The sequence below is a fragment of the Cadophora gregata genome (genome assembly GCF_030347475.1).
Source record: "Cadophora gregata isolate MNR1 chromosome Unknown scaffold_3, whole genome shotgun sequence".
Classification (NCBI taxonomy): domain Eukaryota; kingdom Fungi; phylum Ascomycota; class Leotiomycetes; order Helotiales; family Ploettnerulaceae; genus Cadophora; species Cadophora gregata.
In genome coordinates this window covers 652,553-672,806 of record NW_026695926.1, presented here as the reverse complement: position 1 = coordinate 672,806, position 20,254 = coordinate 652,553, and the positions used below count along the sequence as shown (strand labels likewise).

Genomic DNA, 20,254 nt, shown 5'->3' with positions numbered 1-20,254 from the left:
TTATTATTTTCCGTCCTCGCCCGGCTAGCTAAGTATAGCTCTAATAGCGTAGTCTAAAGAATCTATTTCTATATATATTTCTTTATCAGGGGTAAAGGAAGTAAGTACTAGTTCCGCGATAAAAGCTGCTTTAAGTGCCTTAAACGCTTTTTATACGCTATCAGACTAGTAGAATTCCTTATCCTTATAAGTTAACTCCGTAAGTAGCCCAGCGATTTTTAAGTAGTCTTTAATAAATCGCCTATAGAAGTTAGTAAACCCGAGGAATAATTATACTTCCTTAATATTTATAGGCCTTATCTACTTGATAATTACTTTAATCTTTTTAGAATCTATAGCTAATCCTATAGTAGTAACTATATAGCCTAAGAAGATAACCTTATCCACGTGAAAGTTATATTTCTCTAGTTTAAGTAATAGGTAAGCGTCCTCTAGCCTCTAGAGAATAGCTATAACGTCCTTTATATATTACTCCTCTAATTTAAAGTAAACTAATATATTATCTAAATAGTATATATATATTACGTCTAAGTAAGGCCGTAAAACGTTATTAATCAGACGCTAAAATATAACTAGTACGTTAGTTAAGCTGAAAGGCATAACTATATACTTATAGTAACTGAAATAAGTGTAAAATACTATCTTTTCTTCTTCTCCTTTAGCTATCCTAACGAGGTTATACGCTTCTCGTAAGTTAAGCTAAGTGAAAATCTTAACTCTAATAAGTCTGTCCTGTAGCTCCTTAGCTAATAGTAGTATATAATGATCCTTCTTTATAATATCGTTTAATTGATAGTAGTTAATATATATTTATTATCCTCTGTTTTTCTTTTCTATAAATAAGATATTACTCTCCTATAGAGATTTAGACTCTTAGATAAATCTCTTCGCTAAGTTTTTATCGATATATTACTTAATTGTTATTAAGTTTATTACCGAATATTCCCTAAGTGATTAGAATATCGGTTTAGTACCTAGTTCTAACTTGATCCGATAATCGTAGTCCTAGTGTTTTAATAAGGCTTCGATACCTTATTCCTCCTTAAATAGTACTGTAAACTTCTTATATACTAATAGTATATCCTTTATTAGTAGACTCTTATCTTAGTATCCGAGCTCTTCCTTAGAGGTAGCGCTAACCTCTTGAATACTTACTACTTTTATTCCTAGTAGATAATAGTAGTCTTAGTAATAACTAAACTTAAGTTTTCTTATTTACTAATTAATAATAGGGTTATACTTTTCTATCTATAGTAATCCTAGGATAATATTATACCTTCCAATCCTAATAACATCGAATTAGATTATTTCAGAGTATCCGGCGATACCTATATAGACTAGAGTAATCTAGACCTCGATTAGTCTATTAGAGGTAACCTTATTATCCGCTAATACTAGATAGTATCCCTTATCCTTTACTTCAGTTAATAAGTAGTACTTGAGTATAATAGTAAGAGATATAAAGTTCCCTTATACCTTAGAGTCTACTATCGCCTAAAGCTTAATTCCCTTAATTTTAACCTCTAATATAAGATATTTATCTCTAATAATAGTAAGTTACTATATATAGAAATATTCCTAATATACACTATAATCGAAGACACTTTCCTATACCCTTCGATTACTATAGCTTAAGCTAACCTTATATACAAGCCCTATTCCGAGTTCAGTATATATTACTAGGTTATATATCTCGTAATAGTACTAGCTATTATTATTAATATAGACCTATATCCTATTATATCAGTTCTTAGCTATAATTTCCTATTCCTCGCCTACCTCTAGTAGCACGCTAGTATTAAGAATAATAGTATTCTAGAGTAGCAGGTACTATATAAAAGTTATTAATCCTTCCTAGCTACTAGCTATTCTTTATCTAATACGCTTATAATCCCGGTAGACTACTTCGTACTTTACCCCCTATAGTAGACCCCCTAAGCTAATAAGGCCTAGTTCTTAATAAGTAACCCCGGTAGCTATATTAGTTTAGTAGCAAGTGTTATAGCTAACCTAATATAAGCTCTTTTCTCTTTAAGTAACTTCCTAAGTTTCACCTACTCTTAGTCCTAAGAGTTCAGGTTAAGGTAGCCTTAGTTCTAGAGTCTAATCGGGTTCCTAGGCCTCCTTCTCGCTATCACTTAATATTAGCTCTATATTATTATCTAGCCTAGAGCTATTATTATCTCGATATATATAGTCCTTAGGGGGCGTGCTAATAATAGTTTACTCGAGCTAATCTATAACACTTACGGAATCTCGCTTACTATTATTAGAATCGCTTAACTAGGTATAGATATAATTCTCCTTGAGTTCGTCTATAGTTATATATTAATATATCGCGGTAAGTTATCGTATTAGTTTATTATAAGAGCCACGTCCTATTATATTAGTATATTTCTTATTTATCTACGACTTCTTTTATTAATAAGAGCTAGCTATATAACTAGGGAGGCTACACTCGAAGTATAGCTTCTTTTCTTATTACTCGCTTATAACTTTCTTAGATAGCCCGCTATTACACGGCTTTCCTTAATAACTTAGTTTCCGGAATATCGTATTAAGTTCTATTTCCCGAGGGTAGAATAGTTTCTTATTATTACTCCCTCTTCCTTAGTATATATACGTTCCGGAGTAGTATTAGCTTTTCTTCTTAAGTACTCTCTTGTAGTTTTAGTTATTAATCTTAACAGCTATTTCAATAAGTTCTTATAAGTTAGTAAGCGCGTCTAATCTTACTATCTTATCTTTCACTCCGTCTTTTAACCCTTTATAGTACTATACCTAAAAGGCGTTGTTATTCCAGCTAATCTAATTCGTGAATTACTAAAAGGCAGTAGTATACGTAGTCGCTAACCTGACCTACTTTAAGTTCTAGATATTCCGTTTAGTAGTACAGTTCTAATTAATATCACTAAAGATATAGTTAATCCTATACTCGAAACCTTTAAAAGTTATAAAGATCTTCTAGGATTCCTTAGTTATTATTATAGAGACTCTCCTATCCTTAGTTCAGTTCTAAATATAGTCTAAGAGAAAAGTCTCGATCTAGTTAAAAGTAGATCCCCGGAGAAAAGATAAAACCTAAAGGACTTTATTAGTCTCTATAGCGAACTAGTAACTATTAAAGCTTATATAGAGCTTAACTTACGTGAAATATACTCTAAGCTTAGATCGGTCTCCGTAGTAGAGATCCAGGGCAGCGATCTTAAGTATATTCTTTAGGTCGAAGACCTTAGTAAGAGCTAAGTAATCGTTCGACGATCCTTTAATAGAGGATATATTATCTTCATAAGTTAGTACCTCTAATAAGAAGGTGCTTAAAGTGTAATAGTCCGGTATTTACTCGCTATAAATACAGAAGGCTATAGTTAATCTCTAATAATCGAGAAGTAAGTATATTACGTAAATAGGAAGATAGTTACTAAGTATTAAAATACTATTTAAAGTTAAGTATAAAGCTCTTATCTAATAGCAGATATACTAGTCTTATATAGAACCTTTGTTCGCCTTAGATCTCTTAAGATACTAGATCCTTAGATCCTTAGATCCGTTTTCCTATAAGGGGATCTAAGGATCTAAGGATCTATCACGTGACCTATTATCTACTATAATCTAAGTAACTATTACTACTGAAGCGTAAGTATATAGTAGTACTACTCGCTATCCTATATTATTCCCTAGCTAGTACTACCCTATCAATAGTACCGCTCCCTTATTAGTACTAATACCCCTATAGTACTAATAATGGTTTTATTATCATATAGGTGCCAACTGAACCGTGGCGCCAAGGGGTCCGTAACAGCCGCTTAAGTAACAACTATAAAGCTATACTCTTAGTAAATCCTTAATAAGGTACTAACCTATTAAATAGCGCTAATTACGCTAGAGAGTGAACTTATATAACCTCTTAAGGTTATAACTATTATAGAGGCTCTAAGGGAGAATCTAGTAGAATAAAAGGCTACTATTCTTAAAGAATTATAGGCTATATAAAACGCTAGAACCTATAAAGTATACTTTAGTAAGCCTCCCTTAAGCTTAAAACTGATATCTTTAAGACTAGTTCTATGTAATAAAATTAACTCTAATAGCTCTATAGTATAGTAAAAGGCTAAGCTTGTAGTAAGAGACTTTAAGTAAAAACACGGCCTTAATTACTTTAATACCTTCGCGAGTATTATACGCTATTCTACTTTATAAGTACTACTTGCTATTATAGCTAAAAGAGACCTAGAGATTAAGTATATTAATATTAATACTACCTTCCTAAATATATACTTAAAAAAAGATATATATATAATGATTCTAAATAATAAGATACCAGAGATATAGAATAAGCTTCACTTAAAGCTAAATAGAAAGAAAGATATATATCTAAAGCTCCTACACTTTCTCTACAGCTTAAAATAAGTACTTAGGGAATAGTAGCTCCTTATTAAAGATAAAATAGAAAAGCTAGGTCTAGAAGCGTTAGAAGCTAACCTTAATCTCTTTATCTTTAAGAATAGAGTATATATATTAGTCTTTATTAACGATATACTAATTATAAGTAACCCTACTAACTACGAATATCTTAAGAAATAGCTCTTAAAGACCTGGAAAAGAAAAGATCTTAGAGCTATCGATATATTTATAAGCTTATAAGTTAAGAAGAATAGGAAAAATAAGACTCTATAGATTTATTAAATAGCTTATATATAAAAGCTACTAGAAAAGTTTAGAATAGCTATAGCTAGAGGTAATACTTTACCTATAGCTACTAGAATAGTACTAAGGAAGTTAGCTAAAGATAAAGGTATTATACTAGCTTCCTCTAAAGAGATCTTACTATTTCAGCAGATTATTAGCTCTCTAATATACTTTTCAAACCTCACACGACCTGATATTACTTATATAATAAGCTAGTTAGCGCGGTATATATTAAATCCCCTTAAATCTTACCTCTAAGACATGAAACCTCTTCTCTGATATCTATAATATATAAAAGGTAATAGAATAATATTTAGAATCGGAATAGAATACAAAGGAAAGCTAGATAATAATATATTTAATATTTAGACTAACGCTATGTAGGAAACGGAATACAATAAGAAATTATTCTAAGGATAGATAATAAAGTTCTACAGGAGTCTAATCTCTTAAGCTACTAATAAGTAAAGGTCTATAGCTCTCTCTAGCTTAGATTCTGAGATAATAGCTACTAGTAATAGCTCTAAAGAAGTAGCTTAGTTACTTAAGCTATAGAAAGACCTTGATATAAAGCTATCCCGAATTCCTACGTTATATCTTAATAACACTAGAGCTAAATCTCTCTTAAAAGAACAGAAATTCTATCTAAAAGTAAAGTATATTAATATCCGCTAGTTCTATATTTAAGATAATATAGTTTTATATAATAAGTTAATAGTAAAATATATTCTAAGAAATAATAATATAGTAGATACTCTTACGAAAGCTTTACCTTTAGAATTATTTAAATAATATAAGACGTATATAAGGTTACCTAGTAATAACTAATTCTCTAATAACAACTCTAAGATTAATAATAGTTAGCTAATTAATAGTAGACCTATATAAATTAAGGCTATTTCTAGTAGTAGAACCTATAAAAATAGAATATTCTTCGCGGAAAATCAGTCTTTTAATAAATACCTTCCTTAATAATAATATATAACTATAAATTAAGTAAAATAATAATATATAACTACTACACTTAATAGTTAAGACGAATCTTATTCCGTAGTTAAAGAAAGAAGGAAAGGAAATAAAACTGGAAGAGAATAACTTTTATATACCTTAAAGGCTAGAGAGAAGGCTAGTAAGGAATAAATCTTAGTAACTATAAAAGGAAGGTGTAAAGTAGCTATAAAGAAGGGTAAATAAGAGCGGTAGGAATAGGAGATTATTAATAAGGGAGCGATTTAAGTACACTCTTATACTATTTTATATACCTTAATACTATAAAGTTACTAAACTCTTAGGAAAACAGGAGACGTAGGCACTATATATATACTAATATATTACAGGAGTTAATAAGGTATAATTAAGGCTCCTTATATAATATAAGTTATTAGCGATACTTCGGTGATACTCTGGCGTTGCTTCGGGAATATTTAGCGTTATACTACTTTAGAAGGCTCTATTTACTACAGATATAGAGAATAGGGGGGCTATTAAAAATATGAGGATTATAGGCGTAGACTTAGTACTATAGGCCGTACTACTGAGTACGCTACCCCTTTATATAGGAGATTCTCTCTCTCTGTAGTAGCTCCTTATGCAACTGCAATTCTGTCAGACTTACTTGATTATCTTCAAAGATGGGGGTCGGAATGCCTTGAACAGTTAGTATTATCGTGATCTTGCATGAGATAGCTCTTGGAGCAGAGATTCGTCATCCACGCCTTCAATCCCATCATATTCCAATCCTAGCATTGGGAGTAGTTATCTGAGACGGCGGGGTGGTGTAAGATAACGTCCTCAAGTGAGGGGCAGAGGCGTCCTCTCGGATGTGGCTTCGGTCTCTCGTTCCTGGATTGGCTTGAGAGTAAGATTTGTGACCCCAGAACTCGGATGGTGTTGCCATTCGCGATGTGAATAACGCGATTGGCTTGAGCAGCATGTGTAAGCTGACAGTGGGATAGCTCTTTCAAGTCCAGTGTAGAGTCTGGCTTGCGATCTTCCCGAAGATTCCTCTGTGTTGTTTTCCTTCCATTATTATGCGTTCATAACTGTCTTTTGTCTCTTGTTGCTGTTGTTCGTCAAAAATGGCACCTTCACTTGAAACAGCTCTATCGCAACCGGTGCAGCTGCCACTGTTGTTCAAGGAGAAGTCTCCAGCAGCCATCCAGGTTTTGTCACCACCAGAACCCAATCTGAAAGTGAAGAATACCCAAAATGGATACTACATACCAGAAGTACCGCAAGGAGGTGTGCGAAAGCACGCCAGCACATTTGAATTGGAAAATCATCCAATTGATGCGCCATCCAAGATCAGAGTAATTCTCATATACCCCACTCGGAATACCATCTAACAGTATGAACAGGTTGCAGTCATCGGAGCCGGGCTTGCGGGAATCACAGCAGGCATTCTTCTCCCTGTAAAGGTTCCTGGAATTGAGCTCACAATCTTCGACAAGAACGCGGACGTGGGTGGTACATGGTACGAGAATGTCTACCCTGGAGTTCGCTGCGATATCCCCGCAAACGTCTACCAATCCACGTTCGAGCCCAAGACGAACTGGACGGAAGAATATGCTCAAGGAGCAGAGATTTTGGAGTACTGGCAGAATGTTGCACACAAATACAATGTCTACCAATACCTCAAGCTGCGACACAAAGTTGCAGGCGCAGAGTGGGATGAAGACACTGGCCGCTGGACTTTGCGGATTGAGAATATATCCACAGGAGAAATCTATGCCCCAGAGTTTGATGTAGTGATCACAGCGATCGGTCGATTTAACGCCTGGAAGTTACCAGATTACCCAGGAATCAAGGACTTCCAGGGCCATCTGCGGCATTCAAGCGCCTGGGATCCAAAGTTTGATCCAACCGGGAAGAACGTTGCCGTGATCGGAAATGGAGCGAGCGGTATCCAAGTCGTGCCTAACATTCAACCTAAAGTCAAACATCTTGACCACTACGCTCGTAGTCCGACCTGGATCGCAGGGTCTTTTGGTGGCGAAGGACCAGGCAGGAGACTAGAGCCAAATTACTACGCGAAGGAGCTGCTGGATTCATTCAGTGACCCCGAGACGTACCACAAATTTCGAAAAGAGCTAGAATCGACATTTTATCGCCGCTTCGGTACACTTTTCAAAGGCAGCGAGACGAATAACGGACTCCGAGAAGAGTTCATCAAACTCATGGCTGAACGATTAAAGAAGAAGCCGGAACTTCTCGAGCATATCGTCCCAGATTTCTCACCCAATTGTCGACGATTAACTCCTGGTCCTGGATACCTGGAAGCACTGACCGAAGACAACGTCAGTTTCATCCGCACACCGATCAGTCACTTCACGCCAGATGGGATCGTCACTATAGATGGAATTGAGAGGAAAGTCGATGCCGTCATCTGCTCTACAGGTGCGAATGTGGACATGAAGCCACCCTTCCCGATCATAGCGAACGGGAAGGATCTCCGACACGTCTGGTCCCCAGATCCCCTCACCTATCTTGGATTCTCAACACCTTCATTTCCCAATCTTTTGCATGTCCAAGGTCCCAACGCCGCAGGTCACAGCGGAACAGTCCCCAACCAAGTCGAGACGCAAATCACATACATCGCCAAGCTCCTCCGCAAAGTCAATACGCAGAGGATCAAATCTTTCGTTCCATCTCAAGCAGCGACAGATGATTTCGTGGCGTATTCAGACTCTTTCTTTCCCAAGACCGTATTCTCCGAGAATTGCAGCTCATGGGCGAACGGTGGACGTCCCGGTGGGAGGATTCACGGCCACTGGCCGGGAAGTGCGTCGCATGTAAACTTTCTGAGAAGGGACCCGCGATGGGAGGATTGGGAGTGGAAATACAAAACTGAGACGGGGAATCGGTTCGCGTGGTTAGGAAATGGGTGGACAAGGAAGGAGGAGAAGGGAGAAGGAGATTTGACGCCGTATTTGAAGAAACCGGCGGATATTGACTTGAGGAATTATCATGAGAGTTGGTTCGAGGGGCTAGATGGGTAATGAAGAACATATAGGCTAATGCATTGTGAATTTCTAGACAGCTTCGTGTCTAAGATCACCAAAGACATCGACTTGACTATGATATGCATCCGAGATCTCCGGCGTTGCTTGGAATTTCCTGAAAAGTCCATTGACACTCTGTCGCTGAAGATTCTCCTATCTGCTTCGACTTGCTCGCGGTTGACTCTCATTCTCCTCCTGCCCTCCACGCCATTTATCTTTGCCCTTCACCTTCATCTTTCTTCCTCTTCGCCGGTCCGGGCACGATCTGAACTCTTGGTCTACATATTACGTCAGCGTCCATCTCTCTCAAACACCAGAAGTAAAACTCACAAACTATCCAAAACTTCCCCAGCAACCTCCTTCAAGCTCATCTTCCTGTCTTTCGGTCTAGTATACCACGGATGCGGTCTATTCTTTCCCCTATCTTTGCGTGAGAGACCTTCTCCCCTAGGGCCAAAAATCTGCCAGACGCGTTGGTGGTCGAGGATTTGGCGGCGATTGATGATAATTGGGTCGCTCACTAGCTGTCAGCCACATTTCCACCTTCTTGTACTTTCTACATTGCAATGAGAGGGATGGTGGGGAAAGGGTAGGTAGATAAGAAGGGAGAGGGATAAGTTAGGGGAAAGATAAATTACCACAGGAAAATCCATAAACTCACCTCTCTCCATTTCCCCAAACCATTGGTAAAAACCTATAGAAGAAATCCATTACCATATCATACAAGCCGTCATCCACCAAACCCCTCCTGTCAGCCTCCACAGCCCTATCATACATTTTCCCCAACTGCGCAACCCTGACCTTTCTGACGAGATCATCGCAGATCCTGTCTGCGTCTCTTGCACTCAAATTATCAGCTGGCGAAGGTGAGTGAGCGGGACCATTACTGGAACGAGATAGGGAAGGCTGCAGTTGGGCTGGGAGAAAGGAGATGGGTTTATGAAAGACGGTGAGGCGTTCTGAGAGGGGGGGGCTGCGGGAGTTGGAGCGGGAGGGGAGATTATTAGTTTTACCTGGTGGTGCCAGAGGAGGAGGAGATGCGCGGCGCGGAGAGTACCGTCTACTTCGAGCCAGGGAGTGTTCGGCTTGGTGTGGTACTGCTGTCTGGAGTCCACCATAGTATGTGCCTTCATTAACTTGATCTTCTGCTCCATAGTATGAAGCTTCTTTTCTCCTCATACTTTCAGAGGTAGTTGTATGCAGCAATGATAAACGAGCTGAAGCAGCTTCTGGTGGGTAATGGGATTGTTCGTATTGAAAGCTTGCATGCTGTTGTTTCCGGGTAGATGGTCGACGATCTACGGTACCGGCTGCTGTACTAAGTCTGTTTGGCGGACTTGGTTGCTTTACAGAAGGTCCGGGTTGTCTTCCTCTCTCCGTGCCTCGCTCGTTTCTCTCGCCCCTCTCTGTATTCATAGTGGATATTGAAGATTCCGTGAGTGTGATTACCGGCCGTGTGGGGCTTCTGCATGCCGTCCCTGCCCTTGAACTGGATTTGTCTTTTTGTGTAGCTCTTTTATTTTTGGTCTCAGTTGAAGTTTCCACAATATTGGAGAGATTCCCAGTCTGTGTAGAAGGGTGAGATTGATGATTGCTTTTTGGATTGAAGTTTTCAGACGCAGCGGGCTTTGGGACGAGCTTGGAGGACGTAAGGGAGGGTTGATGAGGAACGGTGGTTGGAAGGGGGGGTTGATGGGACATTCTGGTTTGCCAATCTGGAAGGATGTTGAACTGTGGTTTGAGTTGAAACAGAGATTAGTTTTAAACGAGCTCAGCCACTATTGGAAACATTCACAGGAACATAAATTTCCTAACAAAATTTTCATTTATAGTGTCATTTGACTAAGAAGCTGACGCTGGTGAAGTTAACGTTTTCTGTGAAACGCGTTGCCGGAGCCAGAGTCGATGACTCATGATTTGGCCACCACGATGTCAACAAAAAGGTTGAGTTGATCGAAGCGTAGAGTTTGCAGTACCTAAACGCAAAAAAAAAAACAAGCACACATGAGCGCCAACGTCCGACCCGATATTATGATATTATGATATCCCTTTCCGTCGTAGATCGAGAAGATGACTGGACTAAAGTAGTAAAGCCCAACTCCGTCCAGATCAACAGCCGTGATTCATTATATGAAAGATCGAAACTAGCAGGAAGATGGGCTAAAAATAGCTTTCGTAAAGCCACTCGATGTGGAAATTGGTTTGGCTAGTGGTGGCTCACCATGCAACTCTCCGATTATCCCAGTAATGCTTCTTAGCTTCATTCTTTTCTCTCTCAGCAGCACGGTAATTTTCGGTCATCTTTGCCTTGGAAAGTTCAGCGTCAGGATTGATTTCATAGCGAATGGTATCATCAGCCATTCTGCCATTTGTTGTAGTGGTGTCAGCAGTGATTGCCCGAACAACAGACTCGAAATCTTCAGTTTCTCGAACGTTGCACCGAACTCCTTGGCTTTCCGAGTGCTGAGTGAGAGCGGTTAATGAGTCGTAGATTCGAAGGCATTTGAGGCACTGGTATTTCTCGTCTGAATGTGCAGGGGAATTGAGATGGGCAATGAAGGCATTTTGAGATTTGTACGAGCCGCTGACGTGATTAGCATATTGCTGATAAACAAAACGGCTGACTTACTTGCAACCCTTGTGGGGGCACTTCCATCTGCCAATGATCTGGACGTAGAATTTACTAGCCTTGAATGCTGGATCTACAGGATCGAACATTCTGTAAACCTTCTTAGAGAGTGATGGGCCGGTATTAATATTGAGGGAAGACAAGAGGTCAGCAGGTGGTGCTACTGCAGCTGGCGCGTCTGGAAACAAGTTCTTCTTGCCCCAGGGATTCTGCACTGGACCACCAGGCTGTGAATTGGAAGCTGCTGCGGAGTTGCCTTTAATGCTTTCATTACCAGAATTGTTCCAAATTTCGCTTCTATAGCCATTAAAATTGCTGTTGTTTGGTAGGTCGCGATTGGTTGAGGCGAGAGTGGCTTGTGTTGTGGAAAAAGAGGTAGTATTGGATCTGCCCCAAGTATGAGGTGGTCCACGACCAGTAGAGTCCTGACTCCCTCCACCTGACATGACATTCTGGGTGTTGTTTTGACCGAAAGCTTGGCCTTTTTGATTTACCACTTCTTGGTTGACAAATTCAGCGAGGCTAGATCCAGCATTACCCCAGGTATGATGAGGGTGGCCATGGTTTGACGATTCTGGTACGACACGTTGACCACCACCCCCACTGTTTGTAGTGGCATTCGCATTTGCTCCAGTAATCCATGTCTGAGGTACACCTCGGTTGACAGGAGCTTGAGTAACACCCTGAGTAATATCTTGAACGAGTCCACGGCTGATATTCTCACCGGGCTTTTGATTGACAGCATTACCGCCCAAAGCTGGAAAATCTTTGGCTCTGTTGTACCTTTGTACATTCTTCAGCGCTTCGGAGGCCGGAACGGACCATGGAGAATTGAGAACCTCAGAAACATCGAAAGAGATCAGATCCTCATCTTCGCGGATTGGGAAATCTGGAATGACACTGATGAGGGGATTGTTGCTTTCTGGAGATAGATCAGTACACCTGCAAGCATTTGATCAGAACTTGACACACCAAAACCTGTTGCACCAGTCAAACTAGTTCGCTGTGGATTAGTGCCAGACCAATCACCTTGTTGCATGGAAGTAGCCTCAGAATCCCCAGCTGCTTGCCATCCACTGTCCTGGTAAGCAGCATTCGATCCGCTAGACAGTCGAGAACCACTGCCTTGAGTAGCGTTACCAGCGTACCTTCCATTTTCAATGCCGTCATTTGTCATGAAAGCAGGTGAGGAATTTGAGGCGTTACGCAGTGGTGGAAGGGGTTCTTGGCCGCTGGAGTCGCCAGATCGTCGAATGTCAACGAAGTTGTGGGCTTTTCTCTTTGCAGTGTCGCGAGCCATGATGTCCTTAATGGCCTGTTTAAATACTTCCTTCGACACCTGCTTACATTGAGATTCTTCGTAGTGATTGATCAAGCTCCCAACGCGTGGATAATTGAGACCGCAGAATTTGCACGTCAAGTCTTGCTCTTCAGCATGGTGCTGTACAGAGATATTAGTATCAATCCGCATGAAGTCAAGGAAGAGTGAGTCGATGCATCGAAGGTGAGAACAAGTTTGCGATAAGGGAGGATGTTCCGGTTGTTGAAGAATGTGCCCATTCGTAAGATCATATGTTGAGGTGGGAGCAAAGAGTATAGGAAATCTCAAATACTTACAGCAGCCCGATGTCTCTTTCTGCCCTCTTCACTCTTGAAGTCAGCGCCGCAGACGTCGCAGCAGATGTGTCGATCACTATTGACCTTGTGAATCTTGAAGGCACCATCAGTCGTGAACGGTAACTTGCAGATTTTACACCAGAACTCCGGAGCTGTGGGAGCCATGGCGCTGGAGGACGCCATCTTGTTTGTATGTCGGAGAGTTGTGGTGTGCAGCTTGGATTGGAAATTTCTCAGGTAGATGGAGATGATGAAGATGAGAACGTCAATGATTGATTTGGAAGAGTAGATCGCAAATGCTGTGAAAGGTTCCAACAAAAATTGATGTTGTTTCTTGGGCGAAAGAGGCTCTGGTCGTTGTGAGCACGGGTATTCATACCTATAGAGCAAGGTGGCCAGTGCGGAGAGGCTCCCGTCAGATTAGGCAGGCACGACAGGAGGTGGAAGTGAATACAATGAGTCTCAATGGGTGAAAGTACGAGTTTGTCCAACTGATGAAACAGGGAGAGAGTACAAGGTAGAAATCGAGGTCTACGATAGGTAATTGAGTAGAGTGGAAACGGACAGGTGGGCTGGACATGATCATGACCGTCTCCTTCAATAAGATGATAGTTAGAGGTGAGAAGTCTTGGGTCATGTAGAGGTAAACATTTACTTTAACCCGTGTAAAGACCCCTCCCCCCGGGAGGCACCTCACAAAAAAAATACATCAACAGCTCAGCGCAGTCTCACCGTTATTCTTCGCAGCTCAATAGGTAAGGATATCGAGCAGTTTTGTAATTCCGAGAAACTTATCACGCGTAAATATTCTATAAAATTTGCAGCTGAGCAAATACTGAACATGATGTAATCAGAAAAGGCCGCAAAGAAGTTTTTTTTAGTACACAGAGAGCCTCGAGTGTCAGCCACGTGCAGTCGATTATCAGTTGACGTTGGATCACTGACGCTCGAATTAGGCAATTTAATCGAGGACGTCAGCGGCCAGAGGGGTAGATTTTAGAAGCCCTCCATGTCCAAAATCGCTGAGCGACGATACGTCGCACAGGCGGACTGGCGCAATAATCAGAGTATATCAGTCAGTCATGTCGAAATTCTAAGCTGATCGACCGTTATACGAATATTATCTAGCGTTGGTTTCAGTGTGGCACAGAATGGCGATCCCAATTTCGTCGACCTCAACAGAACTAACAGGACTAACAGTACACTCGTTCGAGCCATATCATAGAACATTCCAAACGAGCTCAAGCTCCTTGATGTAGATCTCTGCTATTTCACTCCTTTGAGTCTCTCATACAGTTGCTCCTCATGTAAGGAGATTTGTGAGCGAGTCTCAGTTACAGCTTGTCGTCGACGATACAGTACATAATCTTCGTGTTTCAAGGCTATGCCAGGATACAACAGGTGGGAGATCGGCCAAGTGGCATAATACATGCCTCAGGTGCGACCCGATTGCCACACATCGAAGACAGTATGACGAGCTGTCTTTGATCGAGTATCTGTCTATAAAAGGCGGTAAGCTGTACCATAATCCAATCCAAACCCAGAGTTAATCCCACATGGATGAGCTCAATTTACAGTCTCTTGCAACTCTCTTGTAACTTCCCTGATTCTTCTACTCTTAGCATAGAGAAATTCTCAACATGAAACCCACCACTGTTATAGTAGCAGCGTTGCACTTATCAACAGCCTCTGCAGTAGCAATCCACATCTCCATCAGTGATGAGATCAACCAAGCCTTCACACGTGTGAAAAACACCGTGAATCCAGGAGCTTTGACATTCAAGGCAGGAGACGATGGTACTGAAGAGCCCTACGGACTCACAATTAAGAAATCCACAGAGGCCGACATCCAAGCTCATGTAACCCAAGACTTCCTCTCCAAATTACCCTCAAATATTACCTTCACCGATTCGATCTTCGATTTCATGAGCCAGAAGAACAAGCAGAGTCCCAAAGGCAAATACAACGAAGTCGACGTCAAGATCCCCGCTGTGGTCTCCTGCACGCCCCGAGTGTCTGAATTCGGCACGTTTTCGGAGGATCGGTATGGGTCTCCCAAGATCTTACATTGCTATAGTGGCATGGATAGTGACGGAAAGTGTCGTAAGAAAATAAATATTCCTGTTAAAGACACATATAGCCCGCAGGAGTATGTCGCTATAGCTAGCGTTGCTGAGAGGGACAGCGGCGTGTTGATCACCGCTAAGACTACGTATGACTGGGTATGATAGCTTGCTCTCCTATCTACTCATCAATCAGGTGACCACTGAAAAGAACTGACAAAGCTGATTTCCTACAATAGATACCATCCTACTTCAACCCCGCGAACCCCAGTGCCACAGAATGGGAATTCACCTGGAAACCCGATGCCTCTCAATCGGACGGGTTCCCGTATGAGCTCGAATCAGAATCATCATGCATGCTTGGAATGGTACATGTCGAGCTGGATTGCATCGTCGAAACCCGCCGCTACTGGTGGGACACAACCTGGAGTTCGTCGCACGGGTGGCTTAAGCTCGAATACCAGACCAACCGGCACGAATCCTCACAACCTTATGCCAACGCCGCGCACAAAGGCGGAGAGCAATATTGCACATTCGACTGGGTTCTCGACAAATTCTGGTGGGATTCTGTGTACGAAAAAGATATGTGGAAGCCTATTCTGAGCAGTGATGGGTACCGCGGGTTTGTGTACTTGGGCAATGGGACGAAGTTGGAGGGCGCAAGAATGCAGAATAGTAACTCGTTTATGGGCCCGTTTAGGGATGATGAGATGATTGTGCATAGGCATGAGAATGATAAGGGAAAGAGGAACAGGATTTGGAGGTGTGTTCCTGCGAGGCGGGAGAGTCAGGTGGTTAATATGACAATTCCGCTGAAGGGGGCGGAGGGTCAGCTTCAAGGATATTTGGGCTGCATTGAGGGGGATGATCTTTGGCATGGTGGTGATCCAAGACTGATGACAGGCGGTCGAGATAGTGATGGAGAATTGTGATAGATGCGACCGAAAGGGGTTGGGTGATGCCCAGAGAGGGCCTTCTTCGCCAGTGGAGGATGTTCAAGAAGAGATTTGTGATAGGCAATATTTATTCCAATCTCACAGTGTACGCCTCTTAGGTTGATTAGAAACACTGCCCGCACCTTACACAATTATGGAAGTAAGTATGAGTTGCAGCGAGCTTAGTTTGGTAAAATCAGCAGTCTCGATTGTTGCCCGTATTTGTTTACCACTTGCCTTGGCATTTCGCTTCCCAATACCAAGCGAGATTGAAGATCCAGAGCGTGCACCAAGCAGAATAAAACTTTATATGAAATTTTTCTCTCCTGCGACATGTCCAACCTGACAAGGATTCATGCAAATTTCTTCGCCGCTTTTTTTTTTTCTTTTTGGAAGAGAAGTGCGAGGGTGTTACTGCACGTGACACACACAACTCGGGCGCGTTTGGGCAGCAACGCGGCGCAGCTTCTTTTCGACTTCAACACAATTTGAGACTCTCTTCCCAGTTATTGCCAGCTCGCATAAACTTCACGGATTACAGAAAGCTCTTTAGATGAACCAACTCACCGACGTGAACTACAGCTCCATCTGTTTGACGTCTTCTATTCCAGCACATCTCACCAACACGTCCTTCACAGCCTGACCTCAGGAGCGCTACATGTCCACGAGACGAGTACATGGCTAAAGTAAGAAAGTGCTTCATTCAATAAGGAACACGGCTCTTAAGCATGGTATCTCGTCCAGCAACATCGAGGGGATCCGATTCCATTCGTCAACGGCTCTTCCCTGTGATCACACACGCCCGAGGTCCATATCGAATTTGGAATCCGACGGTACAAACTGCTAGATTGATTGCAGAAGACACACCAGCTACCACAGCTCCAGCTCCTCCTTCTATGAGTTCCCAAATCTTAGGTCAATCATCAACCCGCACGTTCACACTCTTCCCCCTCCTACCAGCGGAGCTCCAACTCCATATCTGGACCATTGTCTTCGCCTCACAACGAGTCATTCCAATCTACAGCGCCCCATTCACCTATACATCCCGCTGCGCCCTTCTGCGATTCTTACTCACATGTAGAACCGTTGGCAACATTGAAATACCAACTCTCCCACATCCAGCGCTGGCGTCGGCGCCGTACGCTTGCAAAACTTCACACGATGTGTACAGACGCACTTTCCATAGCATGACACTCATACGAAGCGATCGTAAAATGGTATCATTGGTTTTCAATCCCCGCTATGACGTGGTTTTCTTCAAAATGGGGTTGAGCAGCAAGATGCACACCTCTTTATCACTAGAAGCTTTTGTCAACTTCCAACCCGCGGCAGCAACTAGTTTGAGGATGATTGCAGTTGAAACAATTGGGGAAGTAGGGGAATTTGCGACTGCTTTGAGGGGTTTTGATAGGTTGGAGAAGCTGGTTGTGGTTTTGCCAGCGGTGAGGGAGGTCGACACCGCGAACAACCTGACTGATGTGGCAGGAAATGAGGATGGGTGGGATCAGAGGGGCTGGGAGTTGGGATTGAGCATCGAGAGGGCGGAAAATGTGAATGACTTGAAAAAGAGAGTACAAGAGTTAGTAGAGGGTGAGATGGAGAGATTGAAGAGGGAGAAGTGGGAGCGCTGGACTGTTCCCAGTTTGAGCATTGTAGAGACATGGGAGGAGATATTGGGTATTTGAACAGCGACCTCAGGTTTAGGGTACATTTCTAGCTCACTAATACGGGGTTAAATTTTCGTGATTTGGGCATATGTAGCATTGCCTAAGTCACAAAGTCCTTCCAATAATCGTTCGTCTTGATATTTCCAATCAATACCTGATGGCAACCTTAGTGGCAGAGAAGTAAACATTGTCTCGCAATTCCCATTCAGGCGAAACCATTGTTGCCGTCATAATCGCCTTTATCCGCATTCTCAATATCGCTTTCATCCTCCGCGGGAGTCTTGCTCACTTCCTTTGCAGACCGTGTGTTTCTGCCAGTGGAATGTTCTGGTGCCGCTTCTTGACTGCCTCCAGCAGCACGTTCCTGTCCAGTCACATTTCCCCTTCCATCCCATCTTGCTCTGTCACCGCCTCTGTCTCTCCAACTGCCATTACCTTGTCCCGTAAGGTTTTCTCCTACAGTATTACTAGATGTCCTGGTATCAGCCACATGACCAAGACCATATGCTTGTGTCTGTACTCCACTGCTTGATCGAATAGCAGCTCCGAAACTGCTTGCCAGGGCAGGATTGGCCTGTACAAGGGCAGCATTTAATTTATTCCAAGCTCTCTCTATGGTCGCAATATGTCTCCTGCCTCTGTCTTCTTCGTCTTTAGTCTGTTGGATAGATCTACCATATTTGTCCAGAAGATTGCGGTTGTCTTTGACAAGTCTACGAATATAGTCGTGGACTCCGAGTGGATTGTTATTAACTGCTGCTTGGAGGTCTTCTGGTGAACCAAACACCATGTAACCGGGAGGAGGTGTTGGATTGCGTGCGTAGACGGGCTGGGAGTTTGGTGGGTGCAATTGAACTGGAAGTACTCCAGCTGAAACATTGGAAGAAAGTGAGCCCTGAGACACGTTGCTTGCTTGGTTTTGGTTGGCCTGTGAGTTATATGGCAAGGGTGTGTCCAAAGAATTGTAGTCTCCAGCTTTGTCGAATCCGCTCCCGAAATTATCCGGGTTCAAAAAGCTCTGTTGTGTGTGGGCGGGATCGGGGGAAGGAAGATGTGAATATTGCACATTTGCAGGGGCTCCGACTGGATTTGAGAAAATCTGACGAGGACACTGATCAGTAGGAAATGAGAAACACATGTTTTCGTCGTTCTGCCCTATATATTGGTATTCTTGAAAATCATCAAATGACTCTTCAGAAAGCAGGCATTTCAGGTAAGTACGAGTTGGTGGTAGGGGATCGGGTGACGGGTTACCAAGTTGGGGTGGGCTGAGGAGTTGACCTGCATAGTGAAGAGGTTGAAGCCCATGTTGCCCAGCCTGAGGACAAAATAATATGAAACCAGATCTTGGGGCGCCCATTTGTGATTGAGGAGGGTCAGGACGGTTATGGCTATCGCTCGGTGCAGGGCCCAGGCTCATGCTCTCTGGATAGCCTCTTTGGGAGTAATCGGCTTCTCTGGAAGTAAAATTTACTTCTGCTGAGAAACTCCCACCACGTTTTCGCAAGCTACCGTCCAGATTGAAGGCGCTAGAGGGAGGGTCGTCCAATGATGTTGAATTCCTTGGTATCCTGCTGGTTTCTTGCTTTAAAGGTGCTGAGATACGAGTTTTTCTACTCTGATAAGGCCTATCGTGGTCAGTAAGAGAACATAAAAGGTATGATGTGGTTTATACTCTTTGTTCTCTTGGCTACCGTCCATGGTGACAGATGTCGAGATGTTTTCCAGATTAGAAGGAACAGAGCCAAAGATTTTAACTTGTGCTCAAAAATTCAAGCCATAGTGACAAAATTTTGGACCTGTTCGTTTGTGGACTACATGTGTGAATTACGGGTCGATAAACAAGCTCATTTGTGTTCACTAGCTCGCATTCATCTGGCATAGTGACGCGAGACTCGACATGCGACAAAATTGAATATTTCACTTGATCCAGCTAAGAGTCAGGATCACCCTTCCCCGATCCATCCATGATATCGCTGGGCCAATCCACGCTACATGGCGAGCTTTCATGGAAAGCGAAGCCATGGACGCTTCCAATTCCCGTGTGGTCCTTGAATTGGAAGTCACTGCGAAGCAAATATCTCTGATATCCGCGGCTGCAGTGGAATCCGGGGATGTGTCTTCCAGGTCCAGATGGCAGGCAATGTGATGTAGCAAGAGGGTTCTGCAAACATGTTCAGGAGTCATTGAATAGTCGGCAGGGACTTCCTGGCGGCAACAGACCAAAGTTAAACCGAGGAGGCCAAATACAGTATCTCGTCAGTCCTCACACTGAGAATCTTTGAATTGCAGAGTCAAATCTGCAAGTGGCAAAGTCAGGGGGATTTCTGCATGAGAGTACTGGGTGGGAGAGAGTCACCATGAGTGCTTGGACAGTCGGAGGAGAGGTGAATGGTAAAAGAAAGTCTATGAGATGGGAGGCTGCGGGTGAAAAGGTGCGGTTTGTAAACGCGGGAGTGTGGAGAAGATTGTATGGATCCTTGGGGGGTGGGGGGTTAAGTAGATGGGGTTGAGTTGTTGGCCGAATGCACTCTCCATTGGCTCGGAATTTGGCAGGGGAATAGTTGGAGGGGAGCTTGTTTGTGACGCAGTTGTACTTGCTAAACAGAGACGAAAGTCCCAGGGGGTCGTCAAGGCTAAGGTCCTGTTACCG

At 42.5% G+C, this 20,254-nt stretch overlaps 6 protein-coding genes across 7 annotated transcripts; 3 read left to right on the top strand and 3 right to left on the bottom strand.

Moving 5' to 3' along the window:
- Window positions 1-6,646: 6,646 nt before the first annotated feature.
- Window positions 6,647-8,752, top strand: ONS95_008766 (uncharacterized protein). The gene is made up of 2 exons (XM_058502314.1): window positions 6,647-6,998; window positions 7,047-8,752. Exons 1-2 carry the CDS (start codon window positions 6,768-6,770, stop codon window positions 8,685-8,687), a joined length of 1,872 nt encoding a protein of 623 aa, XP_058361242.1. The 5' UTR covers window positions 6,647-6,767; the 3' UTR covers window positions 8,688-8,752.
- ONS95_008765 (uncharacterized protein) lies at window positions 8,753-10,506 on the bottom strand. Of its 2 annotated transcripts, none has more exons than XM_058502313.1 (2): window positions 9,021-10,506; window positions 8,753-8,968 (listed from the first exon to the last, which is right to left on the bottom strand). In XM_058502313.1, exon 1 carries the CDS (start codon window positions 10,389-10,391, stop codon window positions 9,348-9,350), a length of 1,044 nt encoding a protein of 347 aa, XP_058361241.1. In that variant the 5' UTR covers window positions 10,392-10,506; the 3' UTR covers window positions 8,753-8,968; window positions 9,021-9,347. The 2 variants fall into 2 exon arrangements, with proteins under 2 accessions (XP_058361241.1, XP_058361240.1); XM_058502312.1 differs by having other exon boundaries at window positions 8,753-9,206; window positions 9,352-10,506.
- Window positions 10,507-10,610: 104 nt separating this feature from the next.
- Window positions 10,611-13,119, bottom strand: ONS95_008764 (uncharacterized protein; the record flags this gene model as incomplete). The annotated part of the gene is made up of 3 exons (XM_058502311.1): window positions 10,611-12,241; window positions 12,292-12,760; window positions 12,937-13,119. 3 exons carry the CDS (start codon window positions 13,117-13,119, stop codon window positions 11,316-11,318), a joined length of 1,578 nt encoding a protein of 525 aa, XP_058361239.1. The 3' UTR covers window positions 10,611-11,315.
- Window positions 13,120-14,576: 1,457 nt separating this feature from the next.
- Window positions 14,577-15,931, top strand: ONS95_008763 (uncharacterized protein; the record flags this gene model as incomplete). Its single annotated transcript, XM_058502310.1, has 2 exons — window positions 14,577-15,158; window positions 15,239-15,931. 2 exons carry the CDS (start codon window positions 14,577-14,579, stop codon window positions 15,929-15,931), a joined length of 1,275 nt encoding a protein of 424 aa, XP_058361238.1.
- Window positions 15,932-16,395: 464 nt separating this feature from the next.
- Window positions 16,396-17,721, top strand: ONS95_008762 (uncharacterized protein). Its single transcript, XM_058502309.1, has one exon. It carries the CDS (start codon window positions 16,663-16,665, stop codon window positions 17,617-17,619), a length of 957 nt encoding a protein of 318 aa, XP_058361237.1. The 5' UTR covers window positions 16,396-16,662; the 3' UTR covers window positions 17,620-17,721.
- Window positions 17,722-17,806: 85 nt separating this feature from the next.
- Window positions 17,807-19,302, bottom strand: ONS95_008761 (uncharacterized protein; the record flags this gene model as incomplete). Its single annotated transcript, XM_058502308.1, has 2 exons — window positions 17,807-19,229; window positions 19,277-19,302. The coding sequence occupies 2 exons, from the start codon at window positions 19,300-19,302 to the stop codon at window positions 17,807-17,809; spliced, it is 1,449 nt and encodes a 482-aa protein (XP_058361236.1).
- Between the last annotated feature and the right edge of the window lie 952 nt (window positions 19,303-20,254).